Genomic DNA, 16,649 nt, shown 5'->3' with positions numbered 1-16,649 from the left:
TATATAAGGGCCCCGCCCCCCGGGGTGGTGGAAATCAGAGCAGGCAGCGTTCGAGCGCAGCCAGTAGGGCTCCCCCATAGCAACCGTTTCCTCCAGGCACGGCGGCGTGACGTCGGCAGCGCTTCCGCCCGGCTCGCGCCTCTCTCTCGCTCCTTCCTGTTCCCGCGCCTCGCCCAGCAGCAGCAGCACTGAGTGAGGCAGCCGCTCCCCGGACTCCGAGCCCCGCCAGCCCCGCCGAGACCATGGTGAGAATCCGGGCAGCGCCCGCCGGGGAACCCGGGCTGTGCACTGGCTACCCACCGGCCCCCTGAGCGACGGCACCGTCCGCCGTATCCCGGCCCCTTCCATCGCTTCTTCCAACCCCCCCCCCCCCCCGCTCGCCGATGGTACCGCCCGCCACGGAGCCCGGGGCGATGGAGCCTTCCGCTCCCTGGCCTGGCGACCCCCTCCTCAGCCTATGGTACCTCCCTCCTCCCCCTTTATACGCGCTGGCGCCGGCGCGTCCATCGCGGCCGGGAGGGGGGGGGGTGGCGCAGCGTCATCTCCTTGCCGCTCCGCGTGGCTCCTCAGGCTTCCATCCTCCCCTCATCGTAGGGCGTGTCCCCGCCGAGGCGCTGCGGATGGGCCCTGCCGTTCCCGCCCGGCCGTGAGAGGCGGGGTGGCGGGCGCCCCCGGGGGTGAGGCGCAGCGGCGGCCTGGCTCAGCCCGGCGCCAAGTCCCCGCTCCCCCCCGCCCGTTGGTTGCGGCTGGGTGCGCGCGGGGTGGGGGGGCAGAGAGGGCGGCGGCCTGGAAGAGGCGGGGCGGGGGTGCTGGGGGAAGAGGGAGCCGGGGGTGTCACTGCCCCCCCTCCCCCGCGCGCCTCTCCCGGGCCAGCGCGCTGGCTCCCCTGTGCGGACGGGACCTGCCCGGCAGCACGTGGGGGCGCGGCCGGAGCCGCTCCCGGGGCGGAGGGGGGATGTTGCTGGCGGGCCGCGCTGGCTGCCTGCCTTCCCTCCCTCCCGGGGCAGGCTCGCTTGTGCCACGGGATCCCTGGGTCGGTATCTGTGCCCCGGGCTGACATCTGGCGGGTAAGGCCTTGGCACGGCTCGCTTGCGCGTTGACAGCTGGGACTTCTCCAGTCCCCCTCGGACAGTGGCTGACTTGGGAGGAATCCAGTGGCTTATTTGCGTTCAGCCATCTACTCCTGTACATGTGAAAACTTGACTTCAGGATTTGGTTTCCCCGGGAGAGTAACGTTCATTGCCCAATGTTAAGCTTATACAACTTAATTTTGAAATTCTTAATTCTGTAGGCAAAAATCTGATAATTCCCCCTTGCCCATATAATGCCCTACTTGTCAGGTAAAAAAAAAACCTTTGCTCCCCATGTAATTAGCTATGCAGAATTTAACAAGGAATTAGCCTTTAAAAAGTTTTTAGGCTGTGACTTGCCTAACGCTGGTAGACTCATACTGAAAAGGCTAGTTGGAGACATTACATGTTGGGATGATACCTTGTACTGAGGCATTGATTTGCCGCTTCAGTTGAATATAGGTTGTTCAATTTACAGTTCACTATGAAACTTTTTTTTAAAGAAAACTAGCATCTAGCTACAAAAGGACTTCTTCAGAGGTCATCCAAAAGAATGCTTGCCTGTGTTTAACCAGGCAGTCTCTAGTCTGTAACTTATTAAACCTATTTAAAGAGCATTCTTCCTCAAAGCTGTTTCTGTTCTCATTTGATATTATAGTGAAGTTAGAAAGCTGTATGCATGTTGTGTTGTCATAGAAATGACTGTCTCAAAACCAGAACTATGACTCACCAGAGAATGTTTTCTCCTATCTCTAGCTGACTACTAACACTTCTCTCTATTAATTACTACTGTATTCTTGTGTGTTCCAGTATACTGGGTGGGGTGATCAAGCCTCTTTGATTCTAATTAATCAGTTTTGTTGTCTGAAATCAACTTTTAATAGCCAATAGAAGGATGAGAGGTAAATCAACTTTACTACAGTAAACTCTCAAGCATAACCTCTTTAATGCTGCCACACCATTGAAACTTCAAAGCTGTTAACTGATATACCTACTAGGCAAAGATTGTATTGCCATACTTTGGTCTGTGTAGTGCAGCTTTACAGTGAAGTGCTGAAAAATAAAAATTGAAGTAAATATAGAAATGTGCTGCTTCTCTCCCTGTCCTTAATCGGTTACAGAAGTAACTTTCATAAATCACAAAGGGTTTTCTGTGAGCGGGACAGAAGGGAGTTGGCATTTGGGCTTAGTTCAGTTTCTGTTAGCTTTGCTGTTCACCTTTATGGCTTTGTCTGCAGTAGAGCTTGAGGTGCTACCAGGCCACAAACTAATGAGGTTTACAATTACCTTGTTAGCTACTCTGATAAATGCTACCTTAGGCTAAGCCTAGGATAAACCACAAATGCTTGTCCTGGAACAATATTTGAATTGTCTAGGTTAGTATTTACAAATGTTAGCTAATTTGAGTCTGTTCCTAATTTACTCATTTAAAACAGGGCTACAAAGCATATTACGTAGTTTTCCAAACACTTCCATCTATATAACTAATAAAATACTTAACTACTTTAGCAGCAAAGAGTCCTGTGGCACCTTATAGACTAACGGACGTATTGGAGCAAATACATGCATCCGACGAAGTGGGTATTCACCCATGAAAGCTCATGCTCCAATACGTCTGTTAGTCTATAAGGTGCCACAGGACTCTTAGTCTGGATCTGTAAAAGCAGCAAACACGGCTACCCCTCTGATACTCCTTTGTGCACAGCCTGTTGGTGGAGTGTCCCTTCACTGCCTTGTGTAAAAACAGGTTAGAGGAAATCTTTGTCTAGAACAGCCCCTACAAGATAGGATCTTGCTAATGGGAGTACTGTTGGAAGGAACTAAAACTCCGACAGAGTTGCTTTTAGAAACTAATGAATTAAACTTTTCAGTCCATTTTAAGAATGTGTAGTTATCATTTGGACTAAACTTGATGTTAAACATTGAGGTTTCCTTAAAGGAGAACTTAAAAAGTGCAAATCTGTTGGCTCTTGTTCTTTGTGGAAAATGCTGAAACTGGCTTGTTCAATCAAGTCTATACCTGTACTACAGCATGGAAAATCCAGTTTAGAATTATTGTATTTGATGAAGATCTTGAAACTTATTGTCTGTGTACAAGCTTAATGTTTGCTTCTAACATAGCAATGTATGATTGAGAGTTGTTATAAGGTCCCAAAATCTTTCATGAGAAACTAGTTTTCATGATGGTGGCCTCCATGTTGGAACAAGGTCCAATTTAAAGAATCCTCCAACAAAAGACAAACATGCTTTAAGACTGTAGTGCTCATCTTGTAGAGCACTGGGTTGTCCTGTGTGGATTACTGCACCCAATAAGATCCATGTTCTCTGCTCATAAACATTATATGTGTTTGACTAATGACCTCTAGAAACTTTCTCACTCTTGAAACAGCCTTCAGAGTACCTTGGTGTATTTTTTTTGCAAAGGCATTGGCTAATATATCTTAAAGCCTATAATCCCTATAACTAGGCTTGGAAAGATTAGACTTTTATTAGTAAATGTTGGTAAACATTAATTTTGCCATACATAGAAATGGGCAAAAATGCTTCCATTGATTGAGATCTACATATAGGCAAAGTGAGAAATGCTTCTCAAACTTGGCTTGATTTAGGAATATTTTTTTTTATAAGATGTGATGTGATTTTGTGTTAACAGCTATAAAGCCTACTTTCTGAATCTCAACCAGGGTGACCAGATGTCCCGATTTTATAGAGACAGACCCAATTTTGGGGCCTTTTTGTTATAGGCTCCTCTTACCCTGCACCCCGGTCCTGATTTTTCACACTTGCTGTCTGGACACCCTGATCTCAACATCTGCCATGATTGATTCTGAGCCCAATGATTTCCCACAACTGTAATAAAACCCATTGTTAATTTAATTTTTTTAAATAAACATAATTCTGCCAAGATTACCTTAAACTTTGTGGGCTACCTTGTGATGCACTGACATCACGTGTGATAGGAAGCTTTTGACCAGCTGTGTTTTGGGACTAGACATGGCACTCTGCATGTCCTCCCATACACTCCAGAGTATCACCATTCATTGACAAGCTCCCACAGGAAGCTGGGGCTTACTTGAGAGGCAACTGATAACCAGAACTTTGCTCCAAGTAGCCCTGGATGTCTCTGATACAGCAGTCTTGTTTCTCTCTGCAGCTATCACCATGAAAAGGGCATCCTGGTTACAATCCTTGGGGATTCAGAGAAATTCAAATAACTGAAAGGGGGAGACGTTTAAAGGACCATATGAGTTGTTTAAAGGCCCTTCAGATGAGTTGTTACATGCCTTAAAGGTTTCTAGGGTCACACCAAAATCCCTGGGTATCTATAAATCTGCTACCAAGACAATCTTTTTAGATACCAGGGACAATTCAGACAGAACTTCCTCCTCATGATCAATAGAGGCCTGCTGACTACCGTATCGTGAAGCCTAACTTCTGTAAAAGAGCCCTAAATCATTCTACTACCAGCACCCTGCATCCTCTTTCAGAGAGCAGCATTGACACTCATGTACCAACCCTCCAACAGCATTCTTCTCTACAGCCCATTTTTGGGTGCCACAATTCTCATTTTTCTCTGGCATGGGCTGGGATTACTCCACAGCAGTGGGTACTGGAGATATGCCATACAATCTCTGACCACCTTCAGGGACTAACCTGATGATCCAACTGATGAACTGAACCATCACTTCAGCTAGGAGTGATGGAGTAATGCCAGGAATTCACAAGGAAGGGTTTCTATTCCAGCTATTTCCTAATCTTCCTCTGCCTTTGTCTAGCTAGTAAGATCTCTTATTAGTAGACAAGGCTGAATGGAGTCTTGACTCTGGTTTGGAAAGAAACTAGGTTAATACAGAGTGACTTATTCGATAGGCAAATCATGCCAGCCAGGCTAGGATATGATATACGGAAAAACTTTGTACTTTTTGCTGCTTTATGATTTGTAAATGGTCTCTCTCACTAGCAGTAAACGGCAGTTATCTTAAATGTGATATGCAAACAATCATATCTTAAGTACCCTTTTGCCGAAATTTAGACTTCCTGCACTGTGTAGAACAGTTGTCTGAAGTACTGCTGCCTGAGGTCCTGTCTATACCACAACTTATAAGAGTTTATAACCAGTTACTTACGATACTGTGTACAGACTTTTGTCACTATTTAATCATGTTCTAACCTGTCAAGGGCCTGGCTTGATACAAGGAGGCTATGATCAGCTGATTTGGGGAAGACTACCATCAGCTTGTTTGTCCATTGCTTCTGCCTTCCAGCTTTCAGTGCAAAGGACATCCTAGGGGTGTTGCACAGCAGCATGTGGGAAATAAGTAAATCTAGCATAGCTGTCCAGTTCTTCCTAAAAGGAATGTTCACTTCCGCCACATGGTAACTGACTAAGGAAAATTTGACCAGCTCTCAGAAAGAGGTACTGTGACAAATCAACGGTTACTGGGTCTGATATAAATGCCACACAGCTACAAAAATGCAGTTGCGTTATCAGTATAGATGGGTCCCCAGTTTTGTGCAGCAGGAGAGGATGTCAAGTTCAATCAGAACATACTGTTGCTTGGAATTAGGGAATTAAGTGCATTCTGTCTAGCAATCCTTTTATTAGACTGAAGAAGTACAAAGTTTTAGAGTCTCTACTCATGCCTTCTATATTTGGCTAGGCATGCTTGAGGAATGTAGCTTTCAAGCTGTGTACAACTGAACTTAAGAACTGAATCTTTTTTCCAATAAGCAAATGTTTTCACTCAGGTGTATATGGGTAGTTCACATTGCTTAGAACACATGCATGCAGTTGATGTAAGATTTTGCTTTATTTGGGAGCTACATTAAGACCCAGGTCTCAAGAACAACTGGTAAACCAGTTCAACTGGTTTAACACTGGTATTATGGCTTTTGGTTCTATACTGCTGGCGTTGGGGGAAGAGAACCTACATGTTATCCATGCTGGTCGTCTCCTCATCTCTTCTCCCTTGCCCCTCCCTTCTCTTCCCTTCCCTCCCCAAATCATCTTTGTGCAAAACTCCCAAGTAGCTTAAAGGCTTTTTGGCTCCTCTGCAGTTGAGAAGGGGGAAAGATTAATTTAAGCTTTTTTTATTTTTGGCATAATCAAATACTAAAGGAAAATCCTAAGGTTCATAGCCCAGGGTTTTGTTGGGAAGCACTAGCTTCAATACAACTTTGGACACAATGGAATGCAGAATTATGAGCTATAAATTCAAACTGCCAGATGTCTGGTATGTGTATCCTATCTTGAACTTGCTTTGCAAATGCAAACTTTCTTCCCAAATTCTAATATCCTTCTAAAAATACATAGAGAGGCGCTGCAAGTTGCCACCAAAACCTAACTTCAAAACTGTACTAAAGGAATAACTCTAGTTTAGATTTTGTGCAAGGTTTTCGGGCACTTGTTGAACATAAAAGCAAAGAAAGCAAAGAAAGCAAAATGTGGTAAGTTGACATGGCTGTCGTGTACAACCTTTATCTGCATCCATCAAGATGGGGTTGGGGGGGGGGACTGGAGGGAGACTCTTTAAAAGGAAAGGTCTCTTGCTTTTACTACATAGTGGTAGTTAAGTAAGGCGTTCCTCTAGCACAAGACATCAGAGCATCAGCATGCAAGGTGTAGGAAAAGTGCTACACACTTAGAAAAGAGATGAGAAATGGGCTGTGTCACTGTCATGCATTCTTACTTGGCATCTAATGCATCTCTTGTATATTAGCAGACCTCAGTGCCTGCAGTAGTCTAGACAGGTTTACAGGCTGTTGTTGCAAGAATTCACAAACATTCATGCCACAGCTCCCTTTGGGCTCACCTCTGGAACTCAGTATTCAGGTTGGCTTTGCACAAATGAACACTCAATTTTAAGAGTATACTTTGAAAACTATGCATGGGCAGCCAAGCCTGGATTAACCAGTGTGTACATGGTGCACTTGTATAGGGCCCCTGTCTCTGGCAGGGCTCAGGAGCACCAGACCAAAAAAGGGATGGACAGCTGGTGGCTTGAAGGTCGCATCCAGCTTGTCAGATCCCTTTATTTGGTCCTCTACCCTGTGTGCTGGAAGGGAGGTATTCTTCCTCTTCTCTTCCTCTCCCCCACCCCTTTCCAATTTCAGCATGTTGCTCCTGCATCCTCCACCTCCACTCGTGTGACCGGCTCCTGGCCATAGAAGGCATGCTGCTGTGAGTGCTTCTGTTGCTCTGGTAGCAGTCAATGCTGCCTAGCTGGCCAGCTGCTGCGGTGAGTGCTTTGTTGATCCAGTAGCAGCTGGCGCTGCCTTACTGCTGTGAGAGCTGTTTGCTCTGACGCTTTCCTGCATTTTTCTCTCATCTCATGACACCCCACTCCCAACCTGCAGTTTGGGAACTATTGCACTATTTAATAGCAGCCCATGAGACATGCTTCCCTCCATGCTTTCCATTATTACATCCCTGTTGAATGGAAATTAGTATTGTGAATCTGTTCCTAACTAATGTAGAACTTTATCCTTTTTAAAGAACTCTGTACTCTTCCTGTGTCTCCTATTTCTTGCATTTTTACCACCTGGCCCCCTCTCTCCTAGGTTCTTCCACCCTTGTAATGAGATGGTTTCTTTCCTTTCTTCCTCCTAGTAGGGTTGCTAGTAAGGTGGGGAGGGGGTTTCAAATGCCTTAACAGGCTTGAGGGCTCTTGCAGTAGGCACCTGTGGAAGCAGATCAGGGTGGATTCATGCATCTGTTCTTTGTTCTGGGAATCAGAGTCAAAATTTGTCTGTCTATATGCTAAATCAGAATATATTCCAGTGGTGACCTGGCCTTGCCTCACACAAGTACCAGCAGCTTCACATTTTAAATAAGTCTAGATCTTGGCTAACAATTTTGATGCCCAAGGTAGAGTAGAATAGAGTTAGTTTTTTTCACTAGATCTGTGCTAGTCCTGCAGTGTTAACGGTAGTGTTGCTCCATTTCATTTGCCAAGTCAAGACAGCATAAATAGTGATATGTGCAATATGCACTCCGCTGACCTGAACACCAGTAGTGAGCAGCTATGGAAGATCAGTGTTCCAAATGCTAGGGAAATTTTTTCTCCTCCAAAAAATCCATTGTCCAGGAGACTGGGAAAACTCACTTAGCTACAAGATGTTTCAAGTAACTAAAAGATGTGCAGAGGTCTGATTGGGGCCAAGGAAGTAGTAATCCCCATTGCAGTAATCTGCATGTGCTTTCATAGAACTGTTGCTTCCTACTGCAACTAAAACTGGCTGTCTTCTATAAAGAACACTTACACTTACCCAGCCCTGTTGGCTGTGCAAAGTTTACATCCTCTGGGAGAGAGCCATTCAACAGCAGTTGTTAAACAATCAACTTGAGTTCCCAAATTTAACCCTCCTAACCCTTTTTGAATCTTAAATAACTTGCCAGACATGTTGGATTTCTTTGTAAGGAAACAAGTAGTTTCCTGCCTCTATGAATTACTGGCTCTACACAATAAACAAAAATCGTCTCTTGGCTGTATTGTTGAGACTCACAGCTCTACTGTAGCTTTTCTCTGGTCTTCTAAGGCTTTGGCTACACTTGCACTTCAAAGCGCTGCCGTGGCAGCGCTTTGAAGCGCTAAGTGTAGTCAAAGCGCCAGCGCTGGGAGAGAGCTCTCCCAGCGCTGTCCGTACTCCACCTCCCTGTGGGGAATAACGTACAGCGCTGGGAGCCGCGCTAGGGCTTTGACCACACTGGCACTTTGCAGTGCTGGAGAGGGTGTGTTTTCACACCCTGCTGCAGCGCTGCAAATTTGCAAGTGTAGCCAAGGCCTACGGTTGTGTTTTTATCCACAGTAAGATCACTAGCCGGTCTGGGTTTAAGAAAGCAGGTCAGTGTGGGAGCTGGAGCCAAGGTTGAGGGCTCATAAGAGAAGCCATATGGCTTTCGCCATTTCCATATGGAATGTAGGGAATGACGAGTACTGTCTAGTTAGTTCAAATTTCATAGGCCACAAGTTCTGAACATTGTAGCATCTTGCAACTTCAACTGGAAATGTAATGTTTACATGGTAGACTATCCTGCAACAGATTCTGTTGCCCACTTCTAGGTGGTTTATCTCTAAATGCTGCTCTCAGGATGGCACTTCAGATTTCACATGAAGAAATCCTAGCTACAGGGAATGAGCCAGATTTCAGGTGGTATCTACCAGCATGGCAGATGTCTGAACAAGATAATTAACATGTATTCAGTGAGACTACAGTTCAGTAGCTGAGTGGCTTGAGTCAATTCATTTTCTTGCGCGGGGTGGGGGGAAATGACAAGGGGGGTTAAGTTAAATCCTTAAAGGCTGTTCGTCTCACTGAAAAGCAGGGCTTCATTCCCTCTCCATTTTCCTATCGTGTAATGTCTCTTACTGCTAGCCTTGCAGATTCAACCTGGCATCTGAAAAGCAAGCTTTTTTCATACTTCAGTGCACTAATAAAGATTCTGCAGGCTTTATCACCTCTGAGGTCTTCAAATCATGCTCTGCGTGACAACCATGCAACTCTGCTTCATCAGTAGGCTTGCACAGGTGCATTCTAACCGTTTAGAACTGTGCCACAACTTAGTGCAAAGCCACAGACGACATGGCTCTATTTCTTTGCAAGAATACCTCATTAAACAAGACTTAAAATACACAGATGTGAGTAAGAAGGTACCATGTTAGTCACATTAGAGTAACTACCTTAAATGGGTACCAAACTGAAATCCATCTAAACTGGTACCAGTGACTTTAAACACTGCGCCTGGAGTCTCTTAATGACTTCCATGGTGCTACAATTGAACTATTATGTCTCTTAACAATATTTTTCTCTCCTCTTGCTATGAAAGACCCCTACAGACAAGTGACAATACTCTAGATAAACAGAGCTGTCAGATGCATGCAAAAGAAACTTTTCTTTAACCTCAGTCCTAAACGTTAATCAACTGCTTTGTAAGCTAGCTGCACTTGATTGTTTGTGAGCACCTAAGTCAGTTACTAATGTGGTGTAATATTGCAGCCTACCAAGGGCACTTTAATAATCAAAGGGCGTTCGCATGTGCTGAACTCAGATGTGTGAACATGTAGTCTCTCAAATAATTGCAAGGATGAAGAGTTTTAACACTCAAATATGGCAGGCTCATTACATTGAAGCATGTATCATTTTGAACAGATTAGATTAGACTGAAGCATGTCTAGCAGTCATCTTCTACTGCTCTAGCCTAAATGATATCTCTGTGGGAATACCTCAGATGAGAAGTGTGCCCTGATGGACAAACTTAGAGCTGTCAGGGCCACATATGCATCTACTGCACAGAATATATGTATAACAGTAGGTATAACCCCAGCCATCCTTCAGTTCTGAAGGAGCAGCAGGCTTTTATTCTATTAATGTCTTTTACCTTAAATCTTGGTGTCTATATGTGGGAGGCTGAGTTTGTGGCATAGATGGGCCATATAAGAGGATTCTATTATGTAGTCAAAATTCCCTGTTGGATTATTTTAATTTAACTAAGTCAGCAGCAAACCAAAGAACTAGGAAACTTATCAACCAGTTTCCAGAGATAGTCTAACCCTTTAATAAAAACATGACATTTTCTTTGAGTAACTTCAGTGCAGACTTGTCACTCACTCTAGTCAGATCTTGAGCCTAAAACCCAGCATTTTTCATAAACACGTTTTGCTCCAGTACACCACTTCTAAACCTGAACCACACATACGTGTGACTATACAGGTAGAATTTGATAGCGCTGCTTTATTTTCCTGTAGACTAAAATGGCTAGTCAAAATAGTGGCAAGTTGAGACTTGTCAAATAGCTAAAGAATGCTGTCTCAAAATGACTGCCTCGTAAATGCTACTTTTGGTGTTTCCAAATGATCAGATATAAGCATTCACTTCAAGATTGTCCGTTAAACAGACCTCTGGAGCTACAAGTTCCTGTCCCTCAGTATAAAGCCTTCAGTGCAAGCAGGATCTTCCTTCTCCATCAGTCACTTTTCAAAAATGCAGTTTATGTGCATTAAGAACTGATTTTAAAAGTTAACTATAGCCAGAATGGGAGACTTAGTTTATACCCTGTCTTTCCTATATAAACTTCTGGTGTTAACTACTTCAGGCTTTCTGTATCTGCCACTCAAGCCTTTGATACTCTAGGAAGTATTGCTTGTCTTCTAGTCTCATCAGCCGAATGCATTATGGTGAGGTTATGCAGGAGTTATATTAAGTGCATAGTCCAGGACTGAAATTGACTTAAAGCATTTTCTGTCATAGGCATCAGGAGTACAAGTGGCTGATGAAGTATGCCGTATCTTTTATGACATGAAAGTTCGGAAGTGCTCCACGCCAGAGGAAATCAAGAAAAGGAAGAAGGCAGTTATCTTCTGTCTCAGTGATGACAAAAAGTGCATTATTGTGGAAGAAGGCAAAGAAATCCTGGTGGGAGATATTGGCGTAACGGTTTCTGATCCTTTCAAGCAGTTTGTGCAGATGCTCCCTGAAAAGGATTGCCGTTATGCCTTGTACGATGCAAGCTTTGAAACAAAGGAATCAAAAAAAGAAGAGTTGATGTTTGTCCTGTGGTAAGCTGGAAACCTGGCTTATATGTGGGATGTGGTCTCTTGGCTTCCCCAATGTACATACCTATCTGCCATGCCTGGCATGTACACAGGGTCTGCATTAATGTGTAAGACACTGAAATGTGGAGACACACTCATCTGGTCAAACTGCATGCAATATATTGATGTGGGTGTCAAATGTTCCTAAACTTTTAGGGCTACTGCTTCAGTCACCTGAGTCTGTAGGTCTTAAGATTCTGATACATGTTGGATATTGAACATCATTGTCTTAATTACTTTCCTCTTGGTATATCCAACTAGGGCACCCGACCAAGCGCCTCTCAAGAGTAAGATGATCTATGCCAGCTCGAAGGATGCAATCAAAAAGAAATTTCAAGGTATGTAATACAGGCAACGCTTCTTGACTTGGCCCAGTTAAATCTGTCTTGCACTGTAGAACTGCTGACACACAGGACTTAACAGTTGCTAATTGACGAGTGTTTGTTTAGAAATGCCAGTCAAAGATGACGACTTAGCAAGTGAAACTTCTTGAAACACGATTAAAACACAGCATAGCAAAAGTGTTCGAATGGCACGTGCAGTAGAACTGCATTTTGAAGAGTGAGGCAAGACCAGCATGCCATGTTAGAGCAGATATTTCAAAGTGTGTGTGTGTGTTTTGCGGGGGGTGGAGGGGAATAAGTACGAACACTGTTCTTCTTAATGTTCAATGGCATAACTTGGGAATGGGGGGGATAAATTTTTACTGCTAAATTGGATCATCTTGGCAGCTGTCCATGTGACTCGGTATTTCAATCCTGCATTCGGTGAGATACTGAACATTCTATAGCAAACCTTATGATATTGCTCTTTAAAGGTGTAAGGTAGCCAAGTAAGCAACCAAGATGCTATCCTGGGTTACTAAGGCATAGTCAGCAACTGTAATCACTAGTGGAACAGGACTGCATACCCCGATGTATGTTTGTTTGGTTGTATTATGACCCCTTAATCTTCACCTTCACGCTTCCTAAATTTTTCCACTGATATGTAAACTCGCAAAAATAGTTTGGAGTGAACATGTATTGGCACATAAGCCTAAACTTGCTCCAGGCTTACACAGTCTGCAGTGGCAGAACGGGACAAGAATGCAGCAGTGCTGAACAACCAGTTGGGATTCACAGTCCAAAAAACGAATTGGCATTGGTCAGGGAGTGGTCCTGACTGTAGTGCATGAAGGAGTTAAAGCCGCCCTCCATAGGAAGGAGCAGATATTGCCATTTCCAGTGTATTTGTCATCTCCTCCCCAAATTAGCAAGGCCTTGCTAGTACAGAGAGGTGACTTAATCTTCTCTTCACTACTTCACTGAATTTGGTCTTTCTATTTTGAATTGGCTTTTTAGCCATTTATTAAAAGCTTGCTTTTGAGATTTCCCCCAGTCCCTAATCCCTCTCTGTGAGCATGGCTTCCCTGCCAACTAGTCCATGGCTTTTCAACTGCACGCATCCAGGGTCCCATGCCACTTCAGTGGGGTTTTTGTAATGCTGAAACTCCCAGCTTCACTCCAGCAAAATCTGTAGCTGGTAAGACCAAAACATACACATGCAGTTTGTGTCCAAATGCCTCGTACTTAGTGATGTGCAAGCACTGACACTGAACTCCCACAGAAATTCAATGGCACTTGAGCACCTAAATCCCTTGGGTTCTTAAAATTCTAGATGGGACTGCCATGTGCTTAAATTCCTGTGAATTGTTGAGCAGGTAGTCCAAACGCTCTTGACTACATATACAAGTTTCTAATGAGAATTACTAGCATATGGGAGAACTTGTGAATCACTGAATTTTTTGCCTTTCTTCTAGGCATAAAGCACGAATGTCAAGCAAATGGGCCAGAGGACCTTAACCGAGCTTACATTGCCGATAAGCTAGGAGGCTCCCTAATCGTAGCCTTTGAAGGCTGTCCTGTGTAGATGCCATACAGTGCCACAACTCTACAAGCATTCCATGTTTTAATATATCAATTATGTAAAGCGACCATTCTAAACCAGGGTTTCACTAATGGTAGGGAAGCTGTCTGTCTTGTAGAATAAAGTAGACGTTGCAGACGTAGTTATGTACAAATGATCCTAAATAAATCAAGTCTAAGGATTTCTCTTGCCTGAGCAGTCTTATCACAAACAAGTTTTATATTGAACTCTGGCTTCAGTACTGCGTAGTGAAGGGGGGGAGTTGATCTAAATTGTAGCAAACATCACAATCTTAAATTTTCTCTGTAGCTATCAGCCGAGTCACACGGCTCTTTTTTTTTTTTTTCTTCCTGGCTAGTGTCTTCGGACAAGATTAATACAACTTTATTAAATGTCATATGCTAAAAGGAATGCTGTCTGTCATCTTAACCCATCGGTGTACTGCTCAAAACTCCTCTTTTTTTATATTGAAACACATCAAGCTCTGGTGTACCCTAGCAAATAGCTAAAATCAAAGTACAAAAAGGCACACTTTGCTGGGGGAAATAATCCTAAACCATTTCTTGTAAACTCCTGGTCTATTAGTGTGTCTGAAAGCTTCCTTGCAGTGCTTTCTCTGATAACTGCTTTAGAACAGTTCTGTGTTCACATAGTGCATTTAACTCCCTTGGGCAATGTTCTGAACCTCTGATCGGACTCAGACCTGTGGAATAGGGATGTAAACTACCCTGTGTTTCTCAAGCTTGGAACAAAGCCATTTTCATTACACTGGCTTTGAGCTAAACTGCTGTAGGGGCTTGTAGAGACTTCTCAACCCTGTTCCTGTAGAAATCTGTAGTCAGACTTCAAAGCATCTAACTTACAGCTGCCTTTCAATAGATGCAGAGACCATTCCACCCAAATATACCATCAAGTTTCCAAGTTTTACCTCTAGCCAATCAGCTTTATAAAGGAAGGACTTTTAACCAGTCTCTCAGGCACTGTCACTTGTGCAATTGTATAGGAAGTATCTATAGCTTCTCATGCACTAACCTATGTTCTGGGCTGGCAGTCCTAACAATCTCCAGCAGAGAGTCTGTCTCCACCGGGTTAGTGGCAACACCTGGCATTAGATGTACCTTGTGAAATGTACAGCAGAGACTACTCCAGGGCAGTACAAGCCAAAACCCTGCATGCCCCACACGTTTACGCACTTGGGGCTTGGCTACACTTACAAATTTGCAGCGCTGCAGCAGGGTGTGAAAACACACCCTCTGCAGCGCTGCAAATTGCGGTGCTACAAAGCGCCAGTGTAGTCAAAGCCCCAGCGCTGGGAGAGCGGCACCCAGCGCTGTCCGTTATTCCCCACAGGGAAGTGGAGTACGGACAGCGCTGGGAGAGTTTTCTCCCAGCGCTGGCGCTTTGACTACACTTAGTGCTTCAAAGCGCTGCCGCGGCAGCGCTTTGAAATGCAAGTGTAGCCAAAGCTTGGTATGAGTGATGATGAAGTGCACAGTGCTCCTCTCTAGCTGTACTCCTGCATGATCGTAGGGTCATCTTGGTCCTGGGGCAGCTGCACTGTTGATGCAGGTTTTTTCCCTGACTTACTGTACAGTCACATCCAAACCAGGATTAGAGTGGGGAAGGGGCATTGGATGGCGCACAGACCACAACACTCAAGGCTCGGTGACTTGGTATCACTCTTCTTGTGCCTCCATTTCTGTACAAGTGAAGGGACTCTGAGTACCCAAGTTTCAACAGTACTATCAACTTTTAGTGTGCTCAGTGATCCTTGGAGTGCAAAGTTGTACTACTCTACCCAGACAAGCCCTGCTGCTATCTACAGCTACTGTAAGCATGGTGGTGTCCCTGCACTGTCAGTGATGCTCCTGGAGCAGGATGCCAGCCGTGGTGCAATACGTGAGCTGGCTTGTTAATGTTCCCTTGGGCTCTCATCCCAATACCATTGTTGCTGTGGGACTCGTGTAGCTGGAACTCCTGGCACCACTGTAGTTCCCTATTTCTAGATGCCCTGTGCAGAGGACCTGCTCAGGAGGGAAAGCGAGTGCTCAGTTGAAGCAGGGATTCTCCCCAGCCCCCACAGACAGTGGCAGCTGCTGGCCTGCATATCTGCCTCTAGCAGCCAGACTAAAAGCAGCTGCTTCTGTCCTAAACATCATGTGAACAGCAGGCGCAGTCTCTCAACATGAATATCTCTTCTTCTTTCAGTACCTTCCAGAGCCAGCCCCAGTTCCTTACCCTCTAGAAATAGGAAGCGGCTGCTGTGTAACTTCCACTATTGTGCTATAAAGCTTGCATGAGGACCTAGTCAGCAGCCCAAAGTGGTATCAGCTCTTGGCTATCAGATACTTTGTCAGCTCCTCAACTTGAATGCCAGAAACACCACAGTAGAGTTTCTTATAAGTTGAAGCGCTTTCTGCTTTCCAGGTTCATGTGGCAGTGAATGGGGTCAGCAATGGGAGGGTTTGCCTTGTTTAACTGGGAAAATATAATGAAAGTGAAGGTTCCAATAGTGATGCGTAGGTAGTCAGTACACATCTGCTACTGACGAGACCTGTTTTTCTGGTTAAATGTAAGATTGTTGCATGATGCATAAACACTCCCTGCTCTGCATGGTCTCTGTTGCATTGCTGTTGAAACCTTCACACTTGCATTTTCTGATTAACTGGGCAGCTGCTCATGTGGTATCCACACACTTCTTTTTTTGTGATTGAAATCTATGAAGATCCATGAGGCATCAAAAATGCTTCCTTAAGTCAAGAAAAGGAAGTAGGCTGTGTTAAAAGTATCTCTTTGAGCATTTGTCCTGACTCACTCCTCCGCTAACTGGAGTGAGTAATACCTGCTAGAAGTTTCTGCTTTCTCAGCTGGTTAAAGTCTGCTTTCAGATAAGTGCCGCTCCTAGTTCCTTACTCAGACTTTGCTTTAACAAATAAAGAGAGCTCACGGTTAAGGTGGAGCTACAATCCAGAAGAGATTGTCAAGCACTGGATCAAAATCTCTAAGGAAAATTCCTGCTCCGCTTAAGTCAAGGGGAGTGCGGTGGACCCAGGATTTAATTCCCTATTTAACAGGATTCATT

General features: G+C 44.6%; 1 protein-coding gene across 1 annotated transcript; it reads left to right on the top strand.

Moving 5' to 3' along the window:
* The first annotated feature begins 21 nt into the window (after positions 1-21).
* On the top strand, positions 22-13,749 carry DSTN (destrin, actin depolymerizing factor). Its single transcript, XM_039532078.1, has 4 exons — positions 22-245; positions 11,319-11,626; positions 11,924-12,000; positions 13,461-13,749. The coding sequence occupies exons 1-4, from the start codon at positions 243-245 to the stop codon at positions 13,568-13,570; spliced, it is 498 nt and encodes a 165-aa protein (XP_039388012.1). The 5' UTR covers positions 22-242; the 3' UTR covers positions 13,571-13,749.
* Positions 13,750-16,649: the final 2,900 nt, after the last annotated feature.

Source organism: Mauremys reevesii, linkage group 3 (genome assembly GCF_016161935.1).
Source record: "Mauremys reevesii isolate NIE-2019 linkage group 3, ASM1616193v1, whole genome shotgun sequence".
Taxonomy (NCBI): domain Eukaryota; kingdom Metazoa; phylum Chordata; order Testudines; family Geoemydidae; genus Mauremys; species Mauremys reevesii.
This window is presented reverse-complemented; position numbering and strand designations above follow the sequence as displayed.